Source organism: Ammospiza caudacuta, chromosome 9 (genome assembly GCF_027887145.1).
Source record: "Ammospiza caudacuta isolate bAmmCau1 chromosome 9, bAmmCau1.pri, whole genome shotgun sequence".
Lineage (NCBI taxonomy): Eukaryota > Metazoa > Chordata > Aves > Passeriformes > Passerellidae > Ammospiza > Ammospiza caudacuta.
Genome location: NC_080601.1, coordinates 33545894 through 33562832, shown reverse-complemented (window position 1 = coordinate 33562832; position 16939 = coordinate 33545894). Strand labels below are relative to the sequence as shown.

At 43.3% G+C, this 16939-nt stretch overlaps 1 protein-coding gene across 1 annotated transcript in view; it reads right to left on the bottom strand.

The window, feature by feature from the left end:
* The window catches only part of GRK5 (G protein-coupled receptor kinase 5), a 31356-nt gene extending 19644 nt beyond the window's left edge, over positions 1–11712 (bottom strand). The window contains exons 1-6 of the mRNA XM_058810092.1: positions 11622–11712; positions 8635–8731; positions 6460–6523; positions 5779–5919; positions 4507–4697; positions 117–154 (exon numbers count right to left, since the gene is read on the bottom strand). Of these exons, the coding sequence (XP_058666075.1) occupies positions 117–154; positions 4507–4697; positions 5779–5919; positions 6460–6523; positions 8635–8731; positions 11622–11712 (622 nt within the window). The remainder of the gene's footprint in view (positions 1–116; positions 155–4506; positions 4698–5778; positions 5920–6459; positions 6524–8634; positions 8732–11621) is intronic.
* Between the last annotated feature and the right edge of the window lie 5227 nt (positions 11713–16939).

Here is a 16939-nt window from a genome sequence, read left to right as displayed (position 1 = left end):
GTATGCTGAGCCTCTTAATCACTTCAGAGCATTATTTGTCTTTGTGCAATATATATCCTGAAACTAACTTAATCTACTTTACTGTGAAAGCATCTCTGTAAAGCTCCGAGACTTACCATAATCATCCAGCAGGATATTTTCTGGCTTCAGATCTCTGGAAATGAAAGATAGCAGTTATGGGCATGAAGCTGGTTTTGATAACATAACCATACAACTGTGTGGGTGCATTTATTACTTGTAATAAACTAATTGAGTGTCAACTCAAACAGCAAGGAACTCCTGAAACCAATACAACCTTTTACAAGTCACTTCACAGATAGACTGAGACCATATGTCTTTTCCTAAACTGGAGTTGTAATTTTTCACCAAACCAAGCTTTTAGTTCCTAATCTACCCTATAATGGACTCATCCATCTAGTCCTGTAAGCCCTGTAAACGAACCCCTATAGCCCTGTGTGCTGTAAAATCTCTCTAACATTTTCTGTTATAAAATCTTATGTTAAAAAAATAGATTTTAAAATCCCTTATTTACATGTGAAAATGGAAATAGCAATCTGCTGGGCTCTAATTTTCTATGTCTGGCATCTGAGCCAGACTGAATGTGTGAATGTGTGTCCATGCACGTGCACACATGTGCAATAATTTTGTTGAGTTTGGAAAACGCGGGGCAGAGGGGGGAATGCTGTGCCCAGATTAAGATTATTCTTACAAGCATTAGTGAAACTCTAGTGCCTCTGTGGTTTGGAGCAATGCCATGAAAATGGGCAAGGTGGTCAATCTGATGTCAAAGATGTGCCTTTTACTGTTCCTGAGAAAAAGAAAACAAAAAAAAAAAAAAAAAAAAACAAAAAAAAAAAAAAAAAAAAACACCAATCTGGGCAAGGTACAAACTTCTGAAGTGAATAATCTCAGTTTTCATATTTTCATATATTTAGCAGAGCCTGGGCAGTGTGAAAAGTTTGAGGTGGGAGCCAGGCAGGCTCCTTCTCATGCTGCTCGTGCAGAGGGGACTGAAGCCAGCCCAAGAGGTGGGAGCAGAGGTGTCAGAGGGGGACATGGACATGCTGGGCTGGGAGTGTCCCAGCAGTGCCCAGGACTGGGCTGTGCTGGCCTCAGCCTGAATGAGGCACCAGCAGCTGGGTGAGGCAGGAAAAACAGCATTGCTTCAATTCACCACACCATGCCCTGGCTTTTATCTAAAGACAGTGCTCAGCAAATCCAAGCCCTGCTTGGCCTCTTCTTTTTTGTCAGTGTGTCAGTGTAAGGCTGCCTTGCATCTGTGAACCAGCTTGGTTCTGGTAACTTCCCAGAAAAGAGTAATTTCTGTGCAAAGAGCAAAGAGAAATCCTCACACCAGGGCACAGGGCAGAGCACAGAGCCCACCCCACCTCTCCAGCTGCACCACTCCAGTATCATGAATTTTCCTGTGCATGAAGACGGGTACTTTATAGTTTTGACAATGCCTAAGTTGGAATTTTGAAACTTGCCTTGTTTTTATTTATGATTTCAAGCAAGAACACAGAGCGCTGTGAGTAATCTCCTCTCCTTGCTTGCTTCAGACCTTCCTGACCTCCCAGATAAACCTCACCCAGTGCTCAGTGGTACCAAGCCTGCTTTTCAAACAAACAATGCTGAAATATGTGAAGGGCATATTTCTGAATATTGAGGAGAAGCTGTGACTTTGTTTAACATACCACTGTGGCTCTCCCTGCCACTCAGCAGAAGGTTTCCAATGCTGGAGCAGCACAGTCAAGGGCATTGTCTATTTATTTTTGAAAATAGGTTCTAAATCCTGTAAGAATCATTTCCTTGAAGAACTCAGCCTTCATCAGTTATTTCATCTTCTGCTCAGCAGTTATTAGTCCCACATAAAACTGCAACTGGGGGCAGTGATAAGAATCTTATGTGCAACTTGGGAAATTGTTGTCTTTGAATGAGAAAATGGGAGACTCCAGAAGGACTCTGAGAACATCAGTTCAGTTCTTAGGGTCCTCTGTGATTCAGGGCAAGTAGAGGAAGCTTTCCTCCCCTCCCAGGCATCAGCTGTCATTCCTGTTTTCAGGATTCTGGTTCCTCAGGATCAAGGCTGGCTTCCTTTGCATGGCCAGCACTTCCAAGGGTTCATGACTGAAAAAAGTCCAGGAGGAATAAAACTCCCTGGTGGACACACTGACACATAAAGCTACTTCCCAAAGGCTCAGCTTCCCATTTGTAAATTAGCCTTGCCCAAACACACTGAAACATAAACTGCTGGCACTGTGCCCACGCTCAAAAGGCAATTGTTTGGCTGTGCAGGACAGCCTAAACAACTCAATTAATCACTTTGGACAAGGCTTTACCATGTACTTGTGCAATGCCTGGGACAATGTGAGCTCAGAGCTTCCAGGCATTGCTACAGTACAAATGAAAAAAAATTACATACATAAAAAATATTTCTAGAAACAAAAAAAAGTTATATACATATACATATATATAAAAATTATAAAATAAAAATCTAAATACATAATATAAATTATGAACTTTAAATGAATAAAAATGAATTACATATATATATACATAAATAATTTTAGTAGAACCAGCAGCTTTTTACATTTGCTTTCCATGAACAACCAACCCATTGACCTTTACTAACATGCTGCAGTTGAGAGATGTAGCACAAGTGCCATGTTTGACAAGGGAATTCTGAATGAGATGAATCTGACTCTGAGCCTGGTTGTTCTCCCAGGTCACGTCTGCAGCGTGCGTCAGCAGTGGCCCAGGAGATGGGGATGCATTTTCCAAAGCTGTGATTTACTCAGGAGCATTTTGTTTAAAGAAAATGAAATTAAGTCTGAAGAAGAAGTGTTTTGTGATGAATTATTTGCCTTGAGAAGGCAGTGGCATTTAGCTGCTATTTTTTATTGACCTATATAGCACTTCTCATGGGTCCCACAACACGCTGCACTGTTACAAATGAGGGGTCTCTGCAGATGCTCCTGACATACTGCTAGAAAATGTCACCTACAAGGATGTAGTATCATTCATCACCAAAATGAATGTGCCATCTGAGGTGTAAAGTAGCAGCTCTTTTAAGAGTAGCATGAAAACTCCTGCTTAAGGAAGTAGGTGCCATTTCTCTCAGAGCCACGCACTATTTTATGTGGCCAGATCTGATTTGTTCTATTAGAAAATGGAATTAGTATGGCATTTTACGAGCCGTGTTATGAATGAACCAGTCATTTTTTTCACTAAAATATGATTGTGAAACACTACACTACCTCCTAAAATGTTTGAATGTGTGGTAGGAGGTTTTCTAAGGGAAAAGGAAGCCAGACGCTTCACTTATGATTTGATTTTTCAATTGACGTTAGACATTTAGTACCATTTTGTTCCCTGGGGAAAGAAAAAACTTCCTTCTTGGGTGAGCACCAACTAAATCAGCATGTTATCTGTCTGCCCTCTGTGTGCCAGCTAGCAAGATGCAAGGCAACCAAGTGTCAGTTTCTTAGAGGTTTCCAAGGAACAATATTGCATTTTCCATGCATACAAGTGCATGCATCATATGTATTACACCCAGGCATATAAAATGATTTAAAGTGTGGCTTGGCTTTTAAAAATAGCATCTTATTGTCTATTAATCATTGTCCTTGGAAGTTCTTTCATCAATTTAGAGGCCCTCTTCTGCTGTGAATGCCAGCAATGATGATTTCACAAGCGGGGATGATGAAGACAAACAAGAACTGTTGTTTACAACTACAGTGGCTGTTGATTAAAAAAAATAAATCCTCGTGGAGTCACAAGAACTCTGTCTGCAATCTGCTTGCTTTTCCAGCCTGCCCTGGAAAAGTGCTTGTGTAGAGCTGGGAGCCAAAGTGGAAGCTGAGAACTTGGGATGTGCCCTCCTGGAAGCGGCAGCGCCGGGCAGCGCTGTGCCCGCTGGCTGCACCCAGGGAGGGTGGGATGCTGCCAGCAGGATGCCTCTGTGGTGTGCCTGGGAATGGGCCCCCTTCCATGGCTGGCACGCCAGGATCACCAGGATCCCATCCAGCTAATCACACGCACACCAGGGGAGATCCATGCCCTCTGTCTCAGACACCCTCTTGCGTGCCCTCTGCAACAGAAGTTCTCCCACACCTGACGTGCTGCAGCCCCTCCTGCAAAATAATCTAACTCATTAAAATAGAGGCTTGGATGGAATGATCTCCATTTCATCCCAACGAAGAACTCAATTCCTAAATGAAATCCCTTTAAAGGAACTTCCATCATTTTCTTCTGTAGCCCAGTGCACACTGAGGTAGGGTTTGGGGAGCTTTGTGCTAGTTCTGGATGATTTAGACAGGATGTATTTAGGGAAGCAACTGCTTCCTTCCATGATTATTGTATCATGCTGTATTTATACAGGGCTCTGCAAAATTTCAGCCAAAGCACTCGGGCATCTCAGCTGTGCAGCACCACAATAAGAAGGGAGGAAGCAGACAATTCTTTCCTACCCAGAAAAGACATCCTGAGACTCTAGAGAGTGCTTACCTGTACACAGTGTTTTCTCTGTGAAGGTCTTCCAAGCCACAAAGAATCTCTGCTGCATAAAACAAAGCTCTTTCTTCCTCAAAGCCTGGGTTTCCCATGTTGTAGATATGAAACTTCAGGTCACCTCCATTCATTATGGTCAGAACTAAACACAGTGCGTCCTTTGTTTCATAGGCATAGGCTAAATTGACCTAGAAAAACATTTGCAGCACAGTTGTGACAGTTCAGATGGCTGCTAAGAAGGAAGTGCTAGCTCTTCATTAAAGATTTTCATTAAAGATTTTCCCCAGAAAATGAAAAAAAAATACATTGATTGACTTTGGTATGGGCTTTCTTACAATGGTAAGCACGTATTTTAAAAGTACGGAAAAATCAGATGTTAGGATTCTACAGATTTATTTGTGGACCAGAAACCCTCAAGGCTCAGATGGCTTCAGAGGCTGGGCAAACATACTAATTCCAGGCATATTTTCCCATGTATGAGAAATCTTAGTAATCAAGGGAATCTACACCTCCTGCTGCACTGTTTTGCATCTCAGTGAGTTCTCTGGAAGGCCCAGATGTCCCAGTCCTGGGGCGATCAAATGGACAATCACAGAGATGGGAAGGCCAGCATCATCCCTGGGGGCTCTGGTGGGTGCACAAGGAAAAATCAGACCAGCCAAAATCTACCCATCACTTTTAAATACGTGCCATCCTCTGTCAGAGGCAACTAAACACTAAGCAAACACCTTGCATCTGTTGTATACACACTGTTCCCTGAAATAAGCATAAAGAACATGACAGGTGCTGAGATAACACCTTTTTTCTTTTTCTAAATCTAAGGGAAGCTTTAAAGGAGGCACAAGAGCTGGTGTGACTCAGGAGAGCCCTGCATCAGGCCAAGCAGCTCCACCTCACTGCTCAGATGCTTCTGCAAGCCAGTCTCATCTGATCTGTTTGGGCTGAATCTCCTTCAGTCTCCTCCAAGCACCTCTCTTTTCCAGAGCCTGGGAATTCAGGTGATCACACTGGATAAGAGCAGCTCATCCTGATGCAAGCCAAGGCTGTGAAACAGATCCTGCTCCCATGGCAGGCACAGGCCCCTTGGCTGCTGCACTTCTCACGGACCAGAGACTGAAATGAGACTCTGCAAAGGTACCCAGAGCAGGACTAGGGTGCAAAGCAAAGGGATTCAGCTCCTGGCACCTCTCCAGGAGCAGGAGATGGAGGAGGCACTAGGTTCAACCAGAGCAGGTGAGCAGGGAACCACGGAGCTCAAACAATACTCACTACAAACTGACTATTGACTTTCTCTAAAATCTGCTTCTCGTTGAGCGCCATGGATTCGCCTTTCCTCTTCTTGATCCTCTTCTTCTCCAACCTCTTGCAGGCGTACATCTTCCCCGTGGCTCGCACTTGGCAGGCGCAGACCTGCGAACAAACGGAGCACAACAATTGTGGGTGATGCAAAGCAAACCCAGCTGTGTCTGGGCTGCTCTTCCCTCCTCACATCTCCTCTGGATCAGTCCTTTTAAGGCCAGAGATGGAGGCTCAGTGAGCTAGCCCTAGGCGGGGGCAGCTGGGGGATAAACTACTGTTTCCAAACCTGCTGTGGAATATTGGTTTAATTATTTCACTTTCCTCTGTCTGCTTCCTCTCCCACCTCCTTTTGTCTGTGCAGAGTTTAATCTCTCAAGTCTGCACCTCCCCTGCCTCTGCTGCCACCTCCACACACCAGGAAAATACAAACAAGGGTGTGACCCCAATTCCGCCGTGAACGCAACAGCTGAACACAAAATAACTCTCCAAAGTGTCCCTTTGAGATTATGGTGTCACGAGGGGTTAAGTAGAACTGTCAGCAATTAATGTAAATCAGCCTCTGTCACATCAGGCTCCTGTACCTGCACTGTCTGAAAAGTAAGAAACAAAAAGTAAGAAACACTCTTAACAGAAAATTTCAGAATTACTCACCTCCCCAAAGCCGCCTTTCCCCAGCACCCTGTACTGCCTAAACGTGTTTTTTGTTACTGGTTGCCTGGAAGAAAAGGAAATAAATAAATAAACCCCCCACCACACTATGTTTAATGCACTCTTTGTGATTTATTTATTTCAGAGCATACTTTTGAAAAGCAAAATAGATAAATATTATATAATCCCATTATTTCAAGGTAATCGTATTATATAATATAATATATAATTACATAATTACATTACTTCAATACTATGTATGGCTTGAACTTTTCAATTCCAACATATTAAGCTGTAATAAAATACAACACATTAGTGAGTCATCAGTATAATTTCTGCTAGCATCTTAGGACCAAGGAGGGTTCTGAATCTCCATTATACAGCTTTGGCCTTTGTTAAACAAAGAGGAAGCCTGAGATCTTCCAGTGAGATATTAATTCCCATGACACATAGGGTGGGCTAACACATTGCTTTGCTTGGCCAGCAAGATGAGAAAAAGAGATCCAAAATTCAAACCACCAGAAAACACTTCTGTTGTGTTAAACAAAACATGAAGCTCATATGAATGAAAGGCAGAAACAATCCTGGGAGCAGGAGGATTTGCAGGCTGGGAGAGCAGGAAGACGAGATCCAAGCCAGTGCATTCCCTCTGGGCTACCTGTTTCCTGGGGGAGCAGCAAGGGCAAGAAGGGATCAAGAGCAAAATTAAGGTTAAATAAGTCCGTCTTTGAGGGCAGAGTGCTCCCTTGACATCACTTGATAGGATCCCTACACAACCTCCCAGGCTTCCCACAAAATCTGCTCCACCAGAACTGCTCCAACTCTACACCAAACCTTTACTTTGCTACTGTAGAAGTTTTACAACACGACAGAAGAAGAATTCCAGGTTCAGGGAGATCCCGTTTTGTTTCCAGCACCAAGGTTTTACAGGGATCCCAGCAGTGGATATGAACACTCCTGCTCCCCTCTGGCAGGCAGCCAGCCGGCAGAGGGAGCACAGGGACGTGGCTGTTCCCACCACAGGGATGATGAGGTCGATGACAATGAAGAATAAATGCTGAACTGAATCCTTTCATTAATGCCCTTTATTGTTTTCCAAACTAGGGGGACAATAGTATGCAGACACTAAAAAACTAGAAGAGGAAAAGATGGTTTTTTCAGTATTCCATGAGGCTGCTGCAAATGCTTTTGGGGTTAAAAGCATCAATTAGTATTGATAGCTACATGTTCAGCAATGTCCCTGGAATAAATGGACCCTGTGACTGCTCCTTTGGAGCTGTTGATCACTCCATGCTACTAACATCTCTTTGCTAATCCCAAAAACAATTCTCCCAGCTTCTTAAGCCAGGCATATCCAACAGCTTGTCACACTTGTTGGGGGAATGGAAAAAAAAAAAATCCTCAAAGCATTGCAGAAAATTCCTTATCCCTAATGTGAAAACAGATAGGAAATAGCCTGGCTAGAGATGAATCACCTGATGTTTTTTTAATTGAAGTGGAAGAGTAAATGCTGGGCTCAGTGAAGATGGCATGTGGAGCATGTCTTGGCATGAAATGGCTCTTCCCTGTGCCCACCCCTCCAGAGCAGCAGCTCTGCAGCTTTCCAGGGAGAGGAACTGGCACAGCTCCTGTGATCTGGAGGCATCCTGCTGCCACACAGCGCTCACGGATCCGGCCCTGGCTCAGCCGCCGTAATTAATGCCATTTGTGCAAAATGGGGCTTCTCCCTGCCCAAGGTCACTGTCACCCAGCAGTGACCGTCTGTGCAGCACCCCCTGACAGGGGAAAGGCACTCTCCTTGCAAATTAATACCCACCAAGGCTGCCTGGTTATTAAATGTGCTCAGGAATGTCCAGCCAATAAATACGGCGAGAGGACCTGTACGCCGCATTTTCCCTCTCTTTGGAGTGATTTAATAACAGTGACAACTGGTCCAGACAAAAAGTCACCACATTCAGAGGGCAGCTAAACAGAAAGACAGCTGAAGTTGCTGAACATACATTAATCATACCTAATATGTTTAATGTACCTAAGCCCATTAAATGGTCCAACACTTGAGCTGTAGAAGCAAACATTATCTCAAGTGTCAGATTTTGAGCATATTCGACAGACTTTGCATGGAAAGTAAAAACAAACATTTTAATTTATTTTTATTCAAAAAAGTGTTGTGACACTTACCTTTCCAGCCACTTCCACTGGAGGAACCTGTCGAAGTACATGCTGTTTAGGTACTCTTGGAATGGTTCCCCACTGAGGTGGTCAAGGACAGATCTATCTCAGATGAAAAGGATATATAAGCATTTTATAATCCTGAACTTTGAGCAAAAGAGAAATAAAACAAGAGGAGAAAAGTCCAGAGTTCTTTTACAGTAGGATTATGTTACTTCTACTTTATTTTGCACTTTATTTTGTACTTTATTTTGCTCACTGTTTCAACATAGAAACAAAGTGATGTGCTCGATGTATTTCATAACAGGAGGCCTCACACAAACTGAATACTGGTGATGCTTGCTGAAAATTATCAGGGCAACTCCCACTGACTTTAAAGGACTTTTACAGAGGTTGTTAGCCACCACAGAGTGAATGTCTTTGCTTCTGTTAGTAAACTGAAACAACATCCTCAGGAATTGAGTTCCTAAACTTTGAGGGATGTTTACATCTGGATAGAAAACTTCTGGCTGAAGCCCATTTCTATCAAAGAGAGACCATCTGAGGCATCATTTTGAGCAAAAAGATCAGTTTCAATTCATGCTATATAGAAGAAGAGTACATGTGACTAAAGTCAAAGGGGATTTCCTAACAGCTATGTGCTTTGTAGAGTAAAACAGAGGAAAGAAAAGTCTGAACAGGGATGTGGATTTGCTTCTGGATCAAGAAAAGAATTTTGGGGCTCAGGCAGTGGATAGAAACTTTTGCTTAATGGAAGGAATAAAGGAATAAAAGGGTAAGTCTGCAAATGTGAGAAGAAAGTCTGTTGCTTGAGGCAGGCAGCAAAGAGCCAGAGAGCATCAGGCATCCCATCAGAAAGGCCAAGGGCTTGGAACTAAGAAAACATGGGCTGAGCTGGGAGTTGTCTAAAATGAAGGGGGTCAGGTTGTTTAACAATGTTAAACATGCTGGTGCTGGTTCTTGCTTTGCTTACTGGGGCTCCTGCAGCCACCTCTGCTGGCAGCACTGGCAGGACACAAGTTGGGTTTGGGTGAAAAGCGCCCAAAGAAATGAGCATTTCTGTCTGGGTGTACAAAGACACATTTGTGTCTGTGTCTAAAGGCATAGGGACACATTTCCAGATCTTGCTGGAAGGAGGAAATCCTCTCTGAATGACTGCCTAGTCTGGGGATGGATAGTCCATGTCTTACCCTGAGGCAGTTCTCAGAGCAAACAAGTCACCATGAGTAATGTGTCTCCTCAGTTCAGTTCCTCCCTGTTCATGAGCTAGTATTTTTGGGATTTCTTAACTGTTACAATGTTATTATTTTTTGTAATTCTTGCACCATCAATTTGGTGAAGGTAGGTAATTGCACATGTTCAGAATGCACAAGTCAAATTGTTGCTGTCTTCATTAGCTTTGACTGGATACAGATCATAAGAGTTTCCCTTAATGGATTTAAGACTACAAAATGAAATTAAAAGTAAGTCTTAATTTACTTTAACAAATGTCCAAATTCGACATCAGATTTCTAGGTGATGTTGGAGGAGGGCAGGAGCAGACAGTCAAAATATTAAAGCTAAAAGCGGAAGCTACATCCATGCACTTTTCTTGCAGACTGATTTTTATCTATGAAGAAGTGAATGGAACTCATCCCATCCCTGCTCCTCCAGGACAGCAGGCTTTATATTTGTATGTATGCCTCCCTTTCCTGGTCTGACTGTGAACCCTTCCAAAATTAACATCATTCAGCACCAGTAAATACCAACAGCAATTTTTAAAAACTTCCTTTTGACCTCATTTTAGTCCGTGTGAGATGATCAGCATATTTATTAACAAGGTCCCAAACCTGGCTCATTTCTCAGTTTCAGGATGGGATGAAGGAAGGAGCCTGCATTAAGTGGTGCCCAATGCTCGCCCTTTTCATTCAGTTAATTAAAAGCTGCACGTATTTTAAAAGAACAATAGCTGCCTTTCAGCAGTTGTTTCCTTTTTAGTTCCCCTCTTTGGCAACAACAAAGTGCATTTTAGAGGGAACTGTCAGCTTTCAAACCCATTTGGGAGCTGGAAACAGGCACCAGGGGGGTTTGTGTGGAGCACAGCTCTGCCTTTGTCACTGGGACTGGCACCCACAACTGGTGCGAGGCACAGAGCATCTCTACAGAACACCATGCAGGGAAACTGCCGGTCCTACAAGGGAAGGCCAGAAATAACCCACAGCTCCTACCAGCTCAAAGAATAACTGGAACCAGAAAAGGTCAATGAAATGAGTCAAAACAATGAATGACAGCGGAGCAAATTTTACAAATCCCCATTACATCACCCAGGGAAAACAAACCGCGCTCAGCCAGGAACCGCACGGGCCCGCGTGCCACGAGCCCTCCTTTTCATATTTTTATTGGTTTATGATCTACTGGTGTGGATGCACTCAGGGCAGGGTTTGCAAAGGCAGATTGCATACCTGGAGCTTTAGCACATAATGGCGCAAATGGCTGCAGAAACTGATAAGCCTTTTCCCAGACAAAGGGGGAAATAATGCACGTTGGTTTGAACGCCATGGGCAGACAGAAAGAATTAAAAAAGCCCCGTTCTCCTGGTGAAGATTTTCTGGAAAAGCCATGCAGAGCAAGTTTGCACATTCCTCTGTCTAAATGGACTGTATAGCCACTTAATTTTTATTCACTTTGAAACAGAGATGTTTTCTTTGGATACATTATCATTGTAGCTCTTTTCACACAGCATGAAATCCACGGCTGGCTTACTTGGCTGGAACACTCTGTCAAATACCTGAAACAGTAAGTGCCTGTGTGCATGCTATATAATGGCATGGAAATATTTATTACATTTTGTTCAGATGAAATGACTTCACCGCTTGTCAGCTCTGCCTCAAGGAGTGTGAGCAGAGATGTGAGCCTCAGGTTCAGGCTGGAATGTCACATTCCCTACCTGCCACATTCATTCCCCACGAGCTGCTGGCTGCAGCCCTGGCATCTTGGGGTGTGTGTGATATACTTACTTTGTACAGGGAGAGAACAGCTCCTTGCAGGGGCTGTTTTCCAGTTTCTCCTCTGTCTGCTGGATAAGTTCTTGACTGACTTCGGGAACATAGGCTGGAGACTGGGGAGAGAAGAGAGGGGCACATTAAATCCCCGGTGAGGTGCAGGTTCTGCTCTCCCAACGTGTGAGAGGCACATTCATTATTTATGCCCCCCCGAGCTGCTTCCATTCAATTCCAGCGGTTGTGTAAAAGCAAAGGAGCTTTACGTCAAAGAGCAGTAAAATAGGATACCGTGGCAACTCGCTCCACATTCCACTCTATCCTCACATTGCTTTTCTGCCTTCTCCGGTGCTTTCACCTCCTTGCCCAGCCTCATGAATATGCAGGACCCGCTCCTTGCCAATTCTTTGAACTGCTCCCTTGCATCCCATGAAAAATGTGCTGGCCTGAGCTGTGTACAGCCCATTCTATTAAACAAAAGAGAATTTGCCCAGTATTTTCACTTCATGGGTGATTCATTGTGCTGTCCAAAAAATCCATCTTTTTTTTTCCTTTTTTTTACCAGCAAAGCAAAACAAGAACAGAGTATTGGTACTTATTGATATAGATTGACATCTATCTATATATTAAAAAGATGCTCACAAAAGTATCTGGACACTTTAGTTCATCCTTAGACAAAAATAATTCAGCAACTTTAAAATAATAATTTCAGAAAGGAACTTTGCCAACCAACCACATATAGTCTATTAACCTTCTCCTCCCTTTGGAGAGAATGTATATTCAACCCTGCAAACCTTACCAAAGAGAGGTCTCTTGCAATATGCCTTGATGATTAACCAGTTTAGGACTTTTGGGACTAATTATCTAAAAGGACAGAGTTTTAGGCAGTCCACATCCTTACACATTGACTGTATACTGTAATTATATTACAAAGTGTATATTGGGGGGGTGTGTGTGTGTGTGCACCTACTCATAGGCATTTCTCCCATCTACATGAAAGTCCCTTTATGTAACCAATTGGATTTGGGTATTTTCAATAAACTCAGCCATAGAGGGTAAAATCCTCTTTCCCTGCAGAAGCTTTAATGCTCAGTAAGGTCCCCATCCATGCCCACAGCCACCAGATGTGCTGAGTGGGTGGGGCACAGAGCATCATCCCTCATTCCTGGCCAGATGTTCTCATTAACTCACCCCTAGTCAGAGATATCTTGGCAAGCCCTGAAATGCATTGCAGGCAGAGTTCAAAAACACTGGGAATGAGGACAGAGGAAGGGGCAGAGGTGGAGCCACAGAAAATCTCCAGCATGTTGAGAGCTGAATTAAGTCTTTTATCTTTCCCTTCCCACTGCTGAAATGTGAATATGATCCCGGTTGTGACATGAAAAAGTAAGTTTGTTCCACTTGAATGTTTTTAAATGGGAACATGGTTTACAGAACTGTCTGTGCACTCTGTGCAATGCACTCTCACTGCCCAGCCTTGACAGACAATCTGCAGAACGTGCTGGGGACACCTCTGACCTCACTGAAATGTTCCCTCATTCCCTCAATATATTCCTCCATTTCCTCAGCAAAAAATATCTAGGGAACACTCACTTTTAATCACAGACAGAATAGATTACTAATAATTAAGAAGTTTCATGGTTTTTTGAGAGGTAGATCAGCCCCTCATGTCAACATCTAAAAGGTAGAGACTGAGACAAAGCCAGATTTGTCAGCTTGATTGACCACTGAGGTAACTACACATGCTCACAACAAAATCTAAGTCCCAGTTTTGGTTCAAGAGAGTAAGCAGAGGCAAGCAATGAAACAAAAAAACCTCCTGTTTTCCAGTCCTACAGCACTGAAACTACTGAGGAAAAGACAGGGAAACAGATTAAACCCAAAGCTTTTAAAGCAATATTCAGATATGAACAAAAGTCTAATGATTAGCAGTATTTCAGCTGATTGTGGCCAGAAACCAGATGAATGAATACCTTTAATTTACAATTTATGTACTCAGTGGATACACCTTTGCACATACATCCTCACTGGTAGCCCAAGGTTGGTAGGTGACTGTGTGAATCCAGTCGTCCAAGCCCTGGTTCCAGATGATCATCCCTCTGATTTACAGGGAACAGAAACACCCCTGAACTCCACAGTTTTGGGGCTGCTGTGGACCAGGAGTGTTTTTGATGTGAATGGAGCAGCACTTCAGTAAAATCTGTACCGGGGCCTCTAACTGAAGTTACTATTGACTACATCTGGAACTTGTTCTGACTTTAGAGGTCAGAATAGGAATCCAAAAGCTAAGTACTAAACTGCATAATTAGTCATTTAGACCAAGTGACCTGATTCTTACTCATGCCAGGCAACTTCATCTCCCATTGGGAGTTCATTTCCCAGTGGAAGGTAAACTGCCTTGAGGTTAGTGTTGAAGATCATGCCCATGACACATTACTAGAGTACTAATCCCATCAGACTTTGTCTGAGATCAAAGTACACTTAAAAATAAATTATAAGCATCAGCTAACTCTTATTCATAAAGAGGAAATCAAATTCTTGTAATGAAAGGGGGGAAGAATGAGCAAAAGAAATAGTAAGTAAGACAATGTGGGAAGTATTTACAAATGACACAAACTGTGATTCCTCTCTCCAAGCTTGTGGGAGATGCAGTCACCACTTGGTTTTTCAAAACCACTCATTGCTGACCTCCGAGTCTTTACTCCCTCTGCACAAACTTGAGCAAGGTAAAAATATCAAGGTGGGCAAAGACACGAACTCACTGAAATCCTGTGCATGGACTAAAGCCGTCGAGTGCAGTGCAAACACCTCCCTAGACCACTCCATTTTGTATAACAAGGAATAGAGGTTGTGTTGGTTTGTTTTTTTCTTTTTTTTTTTCCAAAGGCTGATCATTTCCAAAGCTTCTGTAGACCCACCAAAACATTTTGTGCTGTTCTACAGCCCTCCACAGAGTTCAGGGCACCACATGCCTGGGAAGAACATGCCCAACCCTTCCCAACTGTGCCTGCAGCTCCAGGGAGCCTTTGTAGGACCCTTCCTGAGACTCTCCTTGAGACTTGCCAGTCCCCACTGCTCCCATTAAACAGCCATGGCTGCCACTTTCCCTGTGTGAATGCTGTGCATACCCACAGCCTTCAGAAGTTCAAACAAAGCCAGAAATAATTACAGCCCAAAACCCAACCCACCAACCTACTTCTGCTCCCCTGGAGAACCATTAGGTAGCACAGGTTATGCGTGCAAGGAAGCCTTTGGATCCCAAGAGTGAAAGCTTCCAAAGGTAACACTTGGGCCTTTTACAGATGAAAAAGTTGCTCCTTCCCTGGAGAGGTGCAGAAGATTTCTGCAGCCACAATGAAATGGTTATTAACACCATTCTCCTGCTGCATTATGGGCAAGGGTTGTAAAAGCAAATTTGGCTTTTACAAGGGAACAGAGACACCTTTTCCAACATATTAAATGTCCTGTGGCAGCTAGGAGAGCCATACACCGTGATTAAGACCATTACATCTGAGCTTGTGACAAAGAATATTCTGCTAACTCTTGAGAAACACCTGCAGAAACCAGTTACACCTTCTTGCATTCAAAACAAAACACTGGGGAGTTACAAGCATAGTTCCACATTTCCCCTAATGGCTATTCTGTTTCCTGAAGGCAAAGAAGGAGATTCTGGATCTCACTTACAATAATGTAATCAGAAATTATGCCAGTCAAACCAACTGATTAACGCTAGGGTAAAGCTGATGGAGCTGAAACCAGATTCCTGGCAGCACAAAATATGCTGAAGTTGATCCTACAACAAAAATTTCTCTCATCACATTATCCTTATTGATCGGACCTTTTAATAATAGTCCAAAAGTCTACAATACTTTTACCAGCTTTTAACCAAAATCTCCTACCTCCTGTACCTTCTCTTTAATGGCCAGAAATTGAAAACCGCTCTACAAATATTTTGCTGGTATAGCAATAGCTCTGTTTTATGATACTCTCCCATTTAATTTTTAAGAAAAGAAAAGAGTGCAACTAGGAATCGTGTTAGTGGTTATTTGAGAAACAAGAAATGGATATTTCTTTCAGTTACTTCTGAGTGCCATTAGCCCACCCTGATTTCAGTTTCAGTTACTTCTGAGTGCCATTAGCCCACCCTGAGAAAAGTCTCCTCTTCTAAATTTTTTCTTTTTTTCTGTCTTTATAAAAGAGTTCCTCTCAGATGCTCTTCCCTTTCCATCAATGGCATGATATGTCACATACTTGCTCAAAGTTACTTGTGTTCATGCCCACAAAGACTCTGGATGCCAGCAGGGCCCTGTCCAGCAGCAGTATCTGGTGCTGCCCATGGCCTGGCACTCCACTGGAGTACTGAAGAGTAGCAAAGTCTGATTCAGATCAGATAAAAGCTTCCAGGCTCTGTGGCTCCCCATCATATGTTATTGTGAATGTCATGTTGCATCTCTACTCTTTAAAACGTGGCCTGTCCTTTTCTGACAGCTCTGTAAGTTTTGCTACAGGCTATTTCACCCAGATCTCCAAGACCCAGTCTTTGCTGAGTTCACTGAACAGCACAGCCATCAAAAATCCTTCTCCTAAAGTCATCACTATGTGTTTGCCATGCCACTCACAGCACCTCTCAGTGCTTCCCCTGCGACTGTGTGGGGGAGATCCGACCTTGTGTGGATCTATCAGCAAATCAAACTCTTTATCAAACAAGCTGAAGTGCTGGCAGTACCAAGGGAGGCATTCAGAAGATTCTCTTTTACTTTTTCAGGAAGATATGTCATTTGTTCTAGCTTTTCTTGTGAGATAAGATACATTTCCAAACATTTACAGTGTATGACCTCGGTCAAGACGTGGCGCGCTACAGGCGTCACCTCCATGCCCGTGGGAGTGAGAGCAGGCAGGCAGCAAGCAAAGATTGGCACTTTCAAGGAACAGGAGCATTTTTCTGGCAGCCCAGCAGCTGGGGTTCACACTTGTGGAGCTGGGGTGAGCTGGGAAGGTGTCCCCAGTGATTCCCAGAGCAGATGCACGCACAACACAGACCTGCGTGGGCAGAGCTGGCTCATTGTGGGTAACACTGGTGTTCCTGTGGGAAAAGTGCCCAAATGACGAAGAGGACTGAGAGTGATATGTTGAGGATCCAGCTAAAGACATGTCCAGCTGGGGTCACCACCATTTGAGAAACCTACAGAGAGCTGACAAGAGCACCAAGTGCCTGGAGTGCTGAGAAACAAGCTTAGGAAAAAAAGCCCAGAGGAAAGCATTGAGGAATCTTAGAATCTGTTTAGGCTGGAAAAACAAGGGTGAAACTTGATAAAGGTCTTTTAATATAGAAATGT